General features: G+C 37.9%; 1 protein-coding gene across 1 annotated transcript; it reads left to right on the forward strand.

The window, feature by feature from the left end:
* Positions 1–3329: 3329 nt before the first annotated feature.
* LOC121951354 (ras-related protein Rap-2b-like) lies at positions 3330–4478 on the forward strand. The gene has a single exon (XM_042497644.1). It carries the CDS (start codon positions 3663–3665, stop codon positions 4209–4211), a length of 549 nt encoding a protein of 182 aa, XP_042353578.1. The 5' UTR covers positions 3330–3662; the 3' UTR covers positions 4212–4478.
* Positions 4479–12398: the final 7920 nt, after the last annotated feature.

The following is a 12398-nucleotide window of genomic DNA, read 5'->3' on the forward strand; positions in this document are numbered from 1 at the left end:
AATGATCAAATATTAGCACTCATCCACCCCAGATACTTTCTCATAGCCATATAATTACAGTCGACACTGACTCACGGGAAGTTGTTCGTGCTATCATAGCCGTGCACTCAGCAGGTGAAGGCTCACCACACCAAATGCGTATTTGGCAAATTAGTCTTTTAAATGAATGTAACAGTCAAAATGGTCAACGTGTTTCTGACTTGAGGCTGCTGTGTTTAGTTGCTACAGAACCAAAGCACCATTTTCTCCAAACCAGATGCTCAGTCGGTCTCCCGGCTGGCCCTATGGTTTCTCTTCCCTGCTGGGGGCACAATGTAACGCTTTTGACTGCTTTTTACTTGTAAGTGCAACCACCAGTTATGTATTTGCTAACAGTTGCCACACAATAATGTACTATTCTGTCTTCAGATTTGTTTATGCACATTTTATTGTTGCCATAATTGACTCTGAATCTGAATCTGAAATCTGAATAAAACAATATTTGATTTGCTCATGCAACAGGTGTGTGGTCACTGACTCTGTGTGTACTGTGTGTGTGTGAACCAAGTTAATACAGGGACATTTCAAAGTTCAGATAGTCGCATTCAACTTAAAGGGACAGTTCACCCCAAATTCAAAAACATATGTTTCCACTTACCTGTAGTACTATTTATTAATCTAGATTGTTGTGGTGTGAATTGCTGAGTGTTGGAGATATTAGCCATAGATATATATCTGTTTTCTTTGAATATAACGGAACTTATTGGTGCTTGGTCTGTGGTGCTCAAAGCGTCAAACAATACATTTGAAAAAGTCAACAGCAATGTCTCTTTTAAGAAGTCATGACCGGGTTACTCAAGATAATCAGCTGACCTTGTTGTGAGCAGTTTCATAGGAACTACTTTTTTTATTCCAAACTACATCTGCCAACTGTATCACTGGGCAGAAGAGAGCGTGCATGTACTCATGGACAAGAGGCTCGTGCTTGTGACTGCGTAAGATGTTAACATTTAACACTATTTAGCTTAGTGGTGCTAGGTGAGCGAGCTGTAGAGGCACACTTCCTTCCTGCGCAGAGATATTGGCAGATGTAATTTGGTATAAAGAAAATATTTCCTCCATGAAACTGTTCGCAACAAGTGGATTACTTGAGTAACTGTGTCATGATTTCTGGAAAGAGACATTGCTTTTGAGTTTTTCAAATGTAATCATGTATTAATTAATTAATTAATTAATTAATTAATTAGGGCACTATAAGCACCACAAGCCAAATACCATCTAGTTCCACTAAATTTAAGAGAATAAATAATAATAATAGATAGGATATATATAGTGCTCAAAGACGCTTTAAATGAAATGCAAAAAACAAAACAAATACAAAATAAAGAATACTAAATACTGAAAGATGCTTACATGAAACAAAAGAACAAAAACAAAAAACAGAGTACAAAAACAAAATGTAGAGGATATGACAGCTCAGATTTAGGGAGGCAGTAGGAGACAGATATTGAAGGCAGATATCTCCAACACCCTCAACTCACACCAAAACAATCTAAGCTGATAAATAGCACTACAAGTTTAAGGAAAAAATATGATTTTTTGAATTTTGGGTGAACTGTTCCTTTAATATTTCACTCACAAATATTGGTGCCTTGTTGCTGAAAAACATACCAACTATCTACTATCATGCAAATGTTTATATCCCATTATATTTGACCTAATGCATAATATAAGGGGATAAGCATGACTGCTCATTCAACATTGTATCTGAACTTCAACGTCTTGAACAATTGTCGTCTCCTTGAGGATGCGATGTCAGCGATACTGGAGCAGCTCCACAGAGACTGATGTGTGACACATGTGCAAGGTTAAATTAGTGGTGCTCTCAGGGCTATTTTAACGATGATGCATAAATTATCTGGGTCATAAGTGAAAATAAAAAGGTTAGATGTGGTCCGCATGAGCTCGCAACATGCCTCTCATTGTTCTGTATATGAACATGTTGATGACATCAGTGGTTTTATTTACTTTTTCATCTTCATAACGTGTAAGACACTTTCACCTGTAGATGCTATAAACATAAATATAGACTCAGTAGCACTGTGTCTGCAGCTCCTCAAAAAGTCTGAATAAGTCTTAAATGTATAAAAATAAGGCCTTAAATATGAATTTGTGAGGTCATTGTTCACCCTTGGCCCTCTGAGACAAACACTCCACCCAAAATAATCACATAAAACACCTTTAAAACATTGAAATCAATGGGATTTCTAAACAAAAGCATGCAAGAAAAGGCAATAAAAAGTCCAGGCAGAGAGGCAGTAAGACGAGCAGTCCCAACACCAGGAGCCTCTTTCCTCTGCTGTTAGAACAGGAGCTCTTAATGAGCTGCTGCTCCTCAGACCACCTTAATTATCAGTTCATCTCGTTAGGTGACGCAGCACACCTGGGCAGAGCTGCAGGACAGAAACACAACATCACAGACACACACACACACAGCCCAAACAGCCACAGCTACAAATATTTAATCTACTTTTATTTATCCATTTTACTCTATTTTTGTCAGGACAACAAACTGCATGTAAGTCCACATTTCATTTTTAAACCTACCACTGAACCTAATACTGTGTTTTCACTTTAAACTTGCACTTACCTGTTGGCAAAATGCACATTAACCTATCTCACGCTAATAACAACCGTATCTGCACGAGACCTTTGTACTTACCTGCAATGTTTGAATAGAAAAAATATGATTTGTCCAAAAATCAGTATTAAATTCAGTTAAAAATTACCTTGAAAGGGTCTTTCAGAAGCATCAAATTTAAGTTTCTAATACCTGTGGACACCATGCCTACTATTTAAAACTTAAGATAGAACAAATTAATTTATATGGGTTATCAATTTAAAAACTTGTGTTCATAATTATGGTAATCCAGCATTTAATGTCCACATTTAAGTCTATTTCTCATAATTAAAAAAAAATATCACATTAATTAAAAAGAATTTTGAAGTGAATATACCATTTTAAGCTGATTACAAGTAAATATTAAATTGGTCCAATAATCTTTTTTTCCACATTTAAAAGGAAGTGTTGAAAACTTAACTGCAGTAATTATGGACACAGCTGATTCCTCACCAAACTATGCTACTGCAATTCCTTTTCATAATATTATTTAAAAGTAATTTTAAAGTGTTAAGTAAAAGATCTGAGCACTTGTTTCATCACTGGTGAGGGCAGAGGTCATGCAGACAGACGTGCACGCGGCTGCAGTGTCAGTCTGGTCATCTGACGGCTGCGCGGAGGTTTCAGGGTGGCGGCTCCTTTAAGAAAACGGAACTGAGCCTCGGCTTTTGACGCGCTGAGGATGTGGGCAGGAAACGCCATGCAAGAGGGGAGAAGCGATCACGCTTCCCAGCAACGTTGCACAATACAGTGCGATCAAAATGTGCTTTAATTTTCCACGCTAATGTCCAGGAGCGGACACTCTCCTCGGATCCGGTCACACAGCAGGCTCGGAGGATCTGCCGGCGTGGGATTTGACTCCTATCCGAGCCAGAGGACAGCCTTCCCAGCCTGCTCGGGTTGAAAACATCGGGGCTGGTCAGCGGGTGGGAGAGAGAGCAGCTCCGTCGCGGAGAAAAAAAAAAGGAGGTGTCTGCCTATTTTTTTCTTCACCCCCCCAGTCATGAGGGAGTACAAAGTGGTTGTTTTGGGGTCGGGTGGAGTCGGGAAATCCGCGCTGACGGTCCAGTTCGTGACGGGCTCCTTCATCGAGAAGTACGACCCCACGATAGAGGATTTCTACAGGAAGGAGATCGAGGTGGACTCCTCTCCGTCGGTGCTGGAGATCCTGGACACGGCGGGGACCGAGCAGTTCGCCTCCATGCGAGACCTGTACATCAAAAACGGGCAGGGCTTTATTTTGGTTTACAGCCTGGTGAACCAGCAGAGCTTCCAGGACATCAAGCCGATGAGAGACCAGATCATCCGGGTGAAGAGGTACGAGAGGGTGCCCATGATCCTGGTGGGAAACAAGGTGGACCTGGAGGGGGAGAGAGAGGTGTCCTCCGGGGAAGGCAAGGCGCTGGCCCAGGACTGGAGCTGCCCGTTTATGGAAACTTCAGCCAAAAATAAAGGATCAGTCGACGAACTGTTTGCAGAAATAGTCAGACAGATGAACTACTCAACTGTTCCCAGTGGTGGCGACCAGTGCTGCTCATGTGTCCTGCTCTAAAAACCGTACAGAAACATCCAGGCTGAGCTTCTGACATGTCCTGCAAGCTTTCTGCAAATCTCTCTCCTCACACTGTTGTCTTATTGTTGCACACAAATCGACCACGACAACAATCGATGATGTATTATAGTCTGGAAAAGTGTTTACATGACGAAGTACTTGAATGTTTTGGGATTTTTTTTTATAGCTTTGTATATGACACATCTCTGAAAATGTGCCTCAATGGGAATGTCTTATTGTGAAACCTAAGAGACACCTCTTTTCTGGTTATTTTTTTGTAGTTTAATTTGTTGTACTGTTACTCTGTAGATTTAACAAGTTGGTTTTACTTAAAAAAAAATAAAATAAAATTAAAAAAANTATAGCTTTGTATATGACACATCTCTGAAAATGTGCCTCAATGGGAATGTCTTATTGTGAAACCTAAGAGACACCTCTTTTCTGGTTATTTTTTTGTAGTTTAATTTGTTGTACTGTTACTCTGTAGATTTAACAAGTTGGTTTTACTTAAAAAAAAATTAAATTAAAAAAAAAAAAAAAAAAAAATATATATATATATATATATATATATATATATATATATATAATAAGAAACTGATTGCATTGAAAAAGGAAAGAAACTACAGAGAGTTGTTCCCAACTGGTCCAGCCATGGGGTCCAGATTTCTCCTTAGTCATTAGATCAAGGTCCGTGCATTAGATAATATTAAATAATTTAATTTTATTTCATAAAATATAACCAACATGGAGGCTTAGACCACAAATCAATAAAATGTATTGCAAGAATGAACAGAAACAGCACTTCAAAATAAAAGCGCAGTGCCAGAAAATCAGTTTTATCAAAATAAAGTGTGTTATTTATAAAATTGGCGCTTTAACAAGTCACTTGCAGTCCATTCAGAGTGGACCCACGACCCGCCAGTTGGGAACTACTGCTATAGAGAACTCGGTTATGAGTCCCAAAACTCAGCAATCCATTAGCATTTCAGCACCTCTGGTTCCCTTGTCTCAAGCTAAATGGGTTTTTGGTTAGAAACCTTAAATACAGTCTGTGGTTCACACAAGCTTTCACATTTTGTTCTGACATAAAGTATGTCAGTAAATACTCCACTTGCAAACTTTGAAGCTTTTAAGTATCTTAAAAAGGTTGCCAACGTGTGGCTAAATGAGACTACAGAATGTCGTCACGCCGAGCCGTGCAACTGTAGTGTAGTCAGTTTTAGCCTAGCATTAGCTTTTAATTTCTGGCAATTACATTTAGGCTAAAAAAGCCTGAAAGTGGTGTTCATTTGTTATGATTATCCTGCTGAACAATGCATGTAAGTATCACAAAGGTTTGGTTACCACACAGCTTATTTTCTGCATCGATCCAAAATACCATTGGCTTTTTGACGAGGGGACCAGGGTGACGTTAGCTTCCGGGTTGGCCCTGAAGAAAAACATTATCCCTGGGGCACTGAATTAGTCTTAATGTATGCTTACTTTATATCTTATAGTTAAGTCAACTTAAAATTTAGTTGCATTTACTGAATTTTGTGAAGTTGTTGCAACTTCAAAAGACAAGTGAAATTAACTCAATCTTTCTAAGTGTCAGCAACTTCCGTTAACCAAGTTTACTGTGCCTTATGTCTGTATTCTGCTGGTTGCAAACTAGTCAGTGGCGTTTGTGTATTTTTAAACATTTTAACAAAACAGAACTTGCAGATATCCAAACTTTACATTAGCAAAGTCCTCTTTGTGATGACCAAATTAAGTCAGATTAACTTTATTTACATTAAAAGTTAGGCTGTTACATTATAAGTTGTGAACACTAAGAAAGAACAAAATAATTTCATTTGTGATTTTTAAGTTGCAACAACTTCACCAAATTAAGTTAATACAATAAAATCATAAGTAAACTTAACATGAGATAAAAAATTAAACATAATTTAAGATTAATCGTCTTATTTTCTTACCCTTTTCAAGGCAATAGGTTTCCTAGATTTTTTTTTTTTTAAGATCAACTTGTCAGATTTTTCAGTGTGTCTTCTGGGCTGGGTCCATCTGTCTTGGGGAGGTGATGGTGGGCTTATGCTGAATCCAGGCAGAGCTTGGATTGGTCACTTCTGGGGTCTTTTTGTGCTGAAATGTAAGGGCAGGAGGCGCTTAAAATCGCTCATAAACGTATCAGTCACCGCTCAAGCCTTGCACAGGTTACCTAAATCAGATCTCCCCAATTTATTTTCCCAAAGGGTCAAGTGTGGTCCAAAAGGTGAGACCCCCACCCACTCAGATACTGTATTTGTGGACTGTGGTGGAGTTCTGTTATATATATATATATATATTTTTTTTCCCCTCTCCGGTCTGGTGAAAGTGGATTTATCATGGAACTTGCACTTAGCTGACGATGTCCCTCCTCAGTGTGCACAAACAAGGACCTTAGTGCATTGCTGTCGCTGCATGGGGAACGCCACGACCCCCCATGTCAAGTGCCTTCCTAAGAAAACTCCTGTGACTGTGCCAACTGATGAGCCCTACTTCCTCTGCAGTGCGTCTTGATGGCAATCAGAACTTTTTAGCAGTTTTCGGTGAACATTATAGTTTCATTTGGTGTCAAAGTGAGAAGAGCCTCTTTCTGTTTTCCTGTCAGGAAGCTGAGCTTGTATCAGTCCTGCTGTTTCAGGGTCCGATTCAGGCCGTCTCTCGAGGTACTAGTCCAACAAGAACAACAGAGTAACTTTAACCTACTAGGATTTTGATTCAGTGAATGGCAAGCCATGTTTGTCTGTATTTAGAATTTTTTTGTGACATTTTTTGACTTACCGTAATTGTAATTCTCCCTTTGGACAAAATCTGCTGCCATCCATCTGTCAGTTTGAAAGACTTGTAATACAAAACGCATTTTACGTAACGCTGTGTGCTGTGCTTGTCTCCGCTGATAACATAAAGGGTCTACATTTTGGGGTACTTTGAATGTGATTGTCCCTTTGAACAATCTAAATGCTCAAAAAGGTAGTCCACTAACAGATTAGTCAAGAGATAAGACAAATTTATTGACAATTGATTAGTAGTGTAAAGGAGTACTTTTTGATCGTTTGTATATCAGTAAGTCATATGGAGTTGAATTCGTGAAGAAAACTTTTTTTCTTGCATGCCTCCACAGAAAACATTAATTTATTGAATGATTGATTGGGGAGCATGTTTACCAACAGAAAAACTTCATGAAAACATCAGCTTACAAACTCTAACACAACTTATGCAGTATAATACGAGTCTCATTTATCCAGTCGTATGCCCATTACCTCTATAACATATGCATTTCCACTAATACTTTAGTATTTTAAAATTGAACTGAAAGTATTTATGCTCTCTTCAAAGCTAGACGCCAGTACTAAGGGCTTAAAGCTAACATGCATGTGTTTAAGAAGTACTGAGGGTACGACTGGATAAATGAGACTCGTATTATACTGCATGAGTTGATGTTTTTGCTGTTGTAAAATGAAGCTTCAAATTAAAAATAAATCAAATAATAAAATCAATATGTTCTCCATTTTGCATGGAGGCTAGCAAGAAAACAGTTTTCTGCACAAATTCAAGGTCACACTGCATGATTAATTAGTACTCTAAGTACTCTTTTTTTAAGTAATATATGATGGAAAAACTCCAAACATTTTCTAGTTCCAGCCTCACCAGTGTTGCTGCTTTTCTCTGTTGAATATCTTTCGGTTTAACTTAAAATAAGTAGTCTTAAGATGTCAACCTGGGCTTGTGGCACGGATGCATACTTTTCAGTGCTTTTGGAATTCTTCTTACACAAATCAATTCATTGAAAAAACAAAAAACTGTTTATTTCAAAAGTAAACATCATTAGTTGCAGACCTTTCACTGCGACAAACAAGATGTTGCTTTTCCAGCCCAGTCACCAGAATAAAATGTTGGCATTGTACGTTTATGCAAACGAATGCGTCACATTTTTATGTTTTATATTTAGACACAGACACAGACTGTATTAAACCAACGCACAGCAAAAGCATGTTTTTAACAAGACAACCGGACATTTCCAGGCGTGTTTGTGGCGATAAAAGTGGGTATTTCTTTAATGAGACGTTGAGACATTTTCAGCTGTGCTTGTGGTGGTAAAAGCGAGTATTTTTTTAACAAGACGTTAGGACATTTCCAGCTGTGTTTGTGGCAATAAGACCGAGTATCTTTCATCAAGAAGTTGAGACATTTCCAGCCATGTTTACAGCGGTAAAACCAGGTATTTTAGGCCCAAACTTTTATGCCTAAACCTAACCACATGTGATCAACAGTGCTGTCAGAACATAAGATCATAAATGCATTGACTGACTACAGCATAAGATTTAAACATGTAACAAAGTAATGTTTAAATTTATGCACTACATATGAAATCTACAGATTTAACTTTTTTTTTTTTTGCAGAAACAAACAATGCCAACATTTATTTTGGCGATTGGCTTTTCCTGGTATTTAAATATAATGTGGTAATAGATGCTGCATTAATGCCATATTTGACACTTGTTTACAAAAACTAAAAAAGGCTTGCATGTTTGTAAATGTTTACTGTTGGTATGAGGGTGACCAGCCTTCAGCACCTTGCTTGTATGATTAAGTAAGTGATGGTGGCCCACGTGAATAAGAAACTCCTCAGTCCAGTTGTTTGGGTAGTGGGTAGGGTTTCCAGTAAGTGTGTTTTGCTGGGGAGAGCTGTTTCCCCTCTACCCGCCGCATGTTTTCTAGGCTGTGGAGCAGAGGACATAGAGGGCTTTTCTCTGACTGCAGCCCAGTTCAATCAGCCATACATACTGTAGACTGGTATTTGGTTAGCTGCTCCTCAGACCGGCCAATGAGCTGCGTGCCTCCACCGTCCCTCTAACCACAGAGATTCAAGGTCAGATTACCAAATTAAATCCAAGGACATGCTTATTCTATTCAGGTCAGATGTGAAGAAAGGGTTGCTTCAATGAGTCTAGCAATGCTTACTTTGTTTCATAATAACTATCTGCAGTAGCTACAACTATTGATGATTGTCTAAAACTCTTAAGAACTTTGCAGGAATTCATATCTCATAGTGCTTTCATAAGCGATATAATTGACAGATATAATAAGATATTATCAAAAACCACTGGAAAATGTCAAAATGTCCAAAAAATTATATTTATAACGCTTATGATTAATGATTAAATATTTTAACGTATGTTAATTATGTTACACACACACACACACACACACACATATATATATATATATACATATATATATATATATATATATATATATATATAAAAATGTACACACACAACTAATTTCCATTTCTTATTAAGTTTCTAATTGCCTTCTTCCCATGTTTTTCAAAGAAATCAAGCCAATTTGCTTGGGTTTCAGAGCGTTAATTATTTTTGATGAATGAGTAGAAGCCACCATTTCTTTTTATTTGCTTGGAAAATTGGATTACCTCTAAAATGAATGAAATCTCTGGTGCACACACAGAATAAGAACATATAGTGATTGAAGCATAACATGCAGGTGGTCGGAAATGTGAAAACAATTATGTTAACACTCACGTGTAGATGATTTTCATTTTTTAAGATGGAAGCAGGAACAGAAAGCACAAAGGAAGATAGGTGTGTCAAACTGATTTGGCTCGTTGCTAAGCGGCTTATCTTAGATACTTTCATGTAAAAGTGTTTGCTTCACAGCTGTAAAATATTACTAAATGGCAAGAATTTGGAAAAGCAGGTCTACACTTTCATTGTGGGTCAGTGAAAAGTATTTTTTTTCCTAGTATTGTACTTAGAGTTTTGAGGTACTTGCACTTTAGTTGTGTATTTACATTTTTTGCAGCTTTAATCTTCAGTACATTTCAGAGGGAAATATTGTAGTTTTTACTCTGTTGCATTTATTTTTCAGATCAAGACTTTACATCTAAAAAACACTTGATTTGCTTGCAAAATACAACGCATCTGTTTTAGTTGCTTTTAGAGGGAGGCTGCAAAGCTAAAACTCCTCTGTGTCAACAGGAAAACTATGGCTGACATGGAAATATGTGTAGCCCTTTCTGGAGCCAGTAGAAAGAACATGCGGACTCCGTGAAAGAAGAGCCACTCCAAATATTAATATAAATGTCTCATTCTAAGGTAACAAAAACACAATGGTTCTTATTTTCAGATAATTATACACAAATGAAAATGTACTTCTGAATATTTTATTCAGTTTATGACAATATTTCCACCTAAGTCCTACAAACTGAACCTTTTAAATGTTTTGCCAGTGGTAAATTTTTTGAGGCTTGTGACCCATTCAAAAAAAACAATGTCTCTTGCGTCACATTAAAGATAACGATGAGTCATTAGCAGTCAAAGAAAAGCTTCTTCTCTGCATTTCTCAGATAGCTTCATTTAGATCATTTTTAAAGGTCAAAATACTATAGCTCTCTGATGCTCTGTGCAAATGTGCCAAACATGAATGTAAATTTACACAGATTACTCACAGATTTATGTTGTGAACCACTGGAGCTACCTAACTCTAATATATAAAGTAGATAAAACAAACTCCACCTCAACCAGCTACAACAGTAAAATGCTACATACACATGAATCAGTATTGCAGTTTCCTACAAAAAAGGATCCTGAAGGAGTATCTGTTTGCAGGACTGCATTTAGAAAAGAGACCAAACTTGATTGTTGCTGAGTGGAAATTTGTCTTAGCCACAAGTATATTGCTTCACATAGAAAACATCATAAAGGTACAGTTCACCCCAAAATCAAAAATACATATTTTTCATCTCACCTGTTACCTATCTTGACCGTAGAGATGTCACCAAAAACATTCAATTTGAAAAACTCAACAGCAGTTTCTCTTTGCAGACATCATGACTCAAGGTAATCCACAGACCATGTTGTGAGCAGTTTCATGTTGGAATTGTTTTCTTTTTGATGAACTACGCCCGTATCACTGAGTAGCAGGGAGCGTGCATCGTGACAGCACACAATGTAAACATTAATGCCTTCCTACTCAGATGAGCTATCATGTAAGCTTGCTCGGTGAGTTAGCAGCAGATGCACGCTTCCTTCTGCCCAGTGATGCGGTTGAAGTTATAGTTAGACAGAACACAAAACACAAAATGGATAAAAATAAAGAAAAACATTTAAATCAGGGTGAACTGTCCCTTTAAAACACAAGAGAGCTTTGACAAAAGTAGCTTGTAGGATTTTGGCATTTCTTTATAACTGCATAATAATTATACAAATATAATAGGCTATAATATTAAATACAATTAAAATACAGTTTTCCAAATGCTACTACGCCTTTGGAGCTGTAGCTTTGCCTAAAATCTGGCACCATCTTCTGCTTACTGCAATATTACACAAACCCCACCATTCATCCTGCATTTCACAATTTGCCTGCCACAGTACAACATGTGTAAAACATGTAAGTTAAAATCAATTTTCCATTCAGCCCATCCTCGGCAACCTTTAATCTATTCAGTCTAAAGTTTCTATAACCTGTGCGACATTATCATTGCATGCCAATCTGTCGACCGGCACGCACTGCTACATCAGGCTTTTTTAGTGCATGGTGGAAAGGAAGGGTGGATGATACAGCACTTCCTGTGTTGCGGTAACTTCACCTCAGATCTATAAAATGTAGAAACAGATGCACAGTTCCTCTTAACCATTTAGAAACAAATGATTTGCATTATCACAGCATGTCCTCCCTCGGGTGCCCATGACACAGGATGTTACCCTGGTCTAGTAACACTCCGAGAAGTATGTACTTTGATCTGATATCTTTATAAGAAAATGAAGACGAGTGACACGGTGGGAAAGGGATGAATAGTTTCACTTGTGTGGCTGTGGTGCATGCAGTGGCCCCCATGTGATTGCATTTGAGCAAAGAAGCCAGCGGGATCATATGACGCTAATTCCCAGTAGTTGTGACGGCTGTCTTTGAACTGCTTGGACCCACAGTCTGAGACAAACATGATAACATTGGAGGGGATCATCTAATTATCTTCAAAATAACCAGTGCAGACATTTCTCCCTAAAACACCTCTTATGTAGACTATTGACAAAGTTTTCATTCCTTATTAATCTGAAACCATCAAACCACATGAACTCAAACCAGTGTGACAACTGACAACAGGCACATTCAATCTGACCCCAGCAACAAGAATGTGAGAAAAAG

The sequence above is a fragment of the Plectropomus leopardus genome, chromosome 12 (genome assembly GCF_008729295.1).
Source record: "Plectropomus leopardus isolate mb chromosome 12, YSFRI_Pleo_2.0, whole genome shotgun sequence".
Classification (NCBI taxonomy): domain Eukaryota; kingdom Metazoa; phylum Chordata; class Actinopteri; order Perciformes; family Serranidae; genus Plectropomus; species Plectropomus leopardus.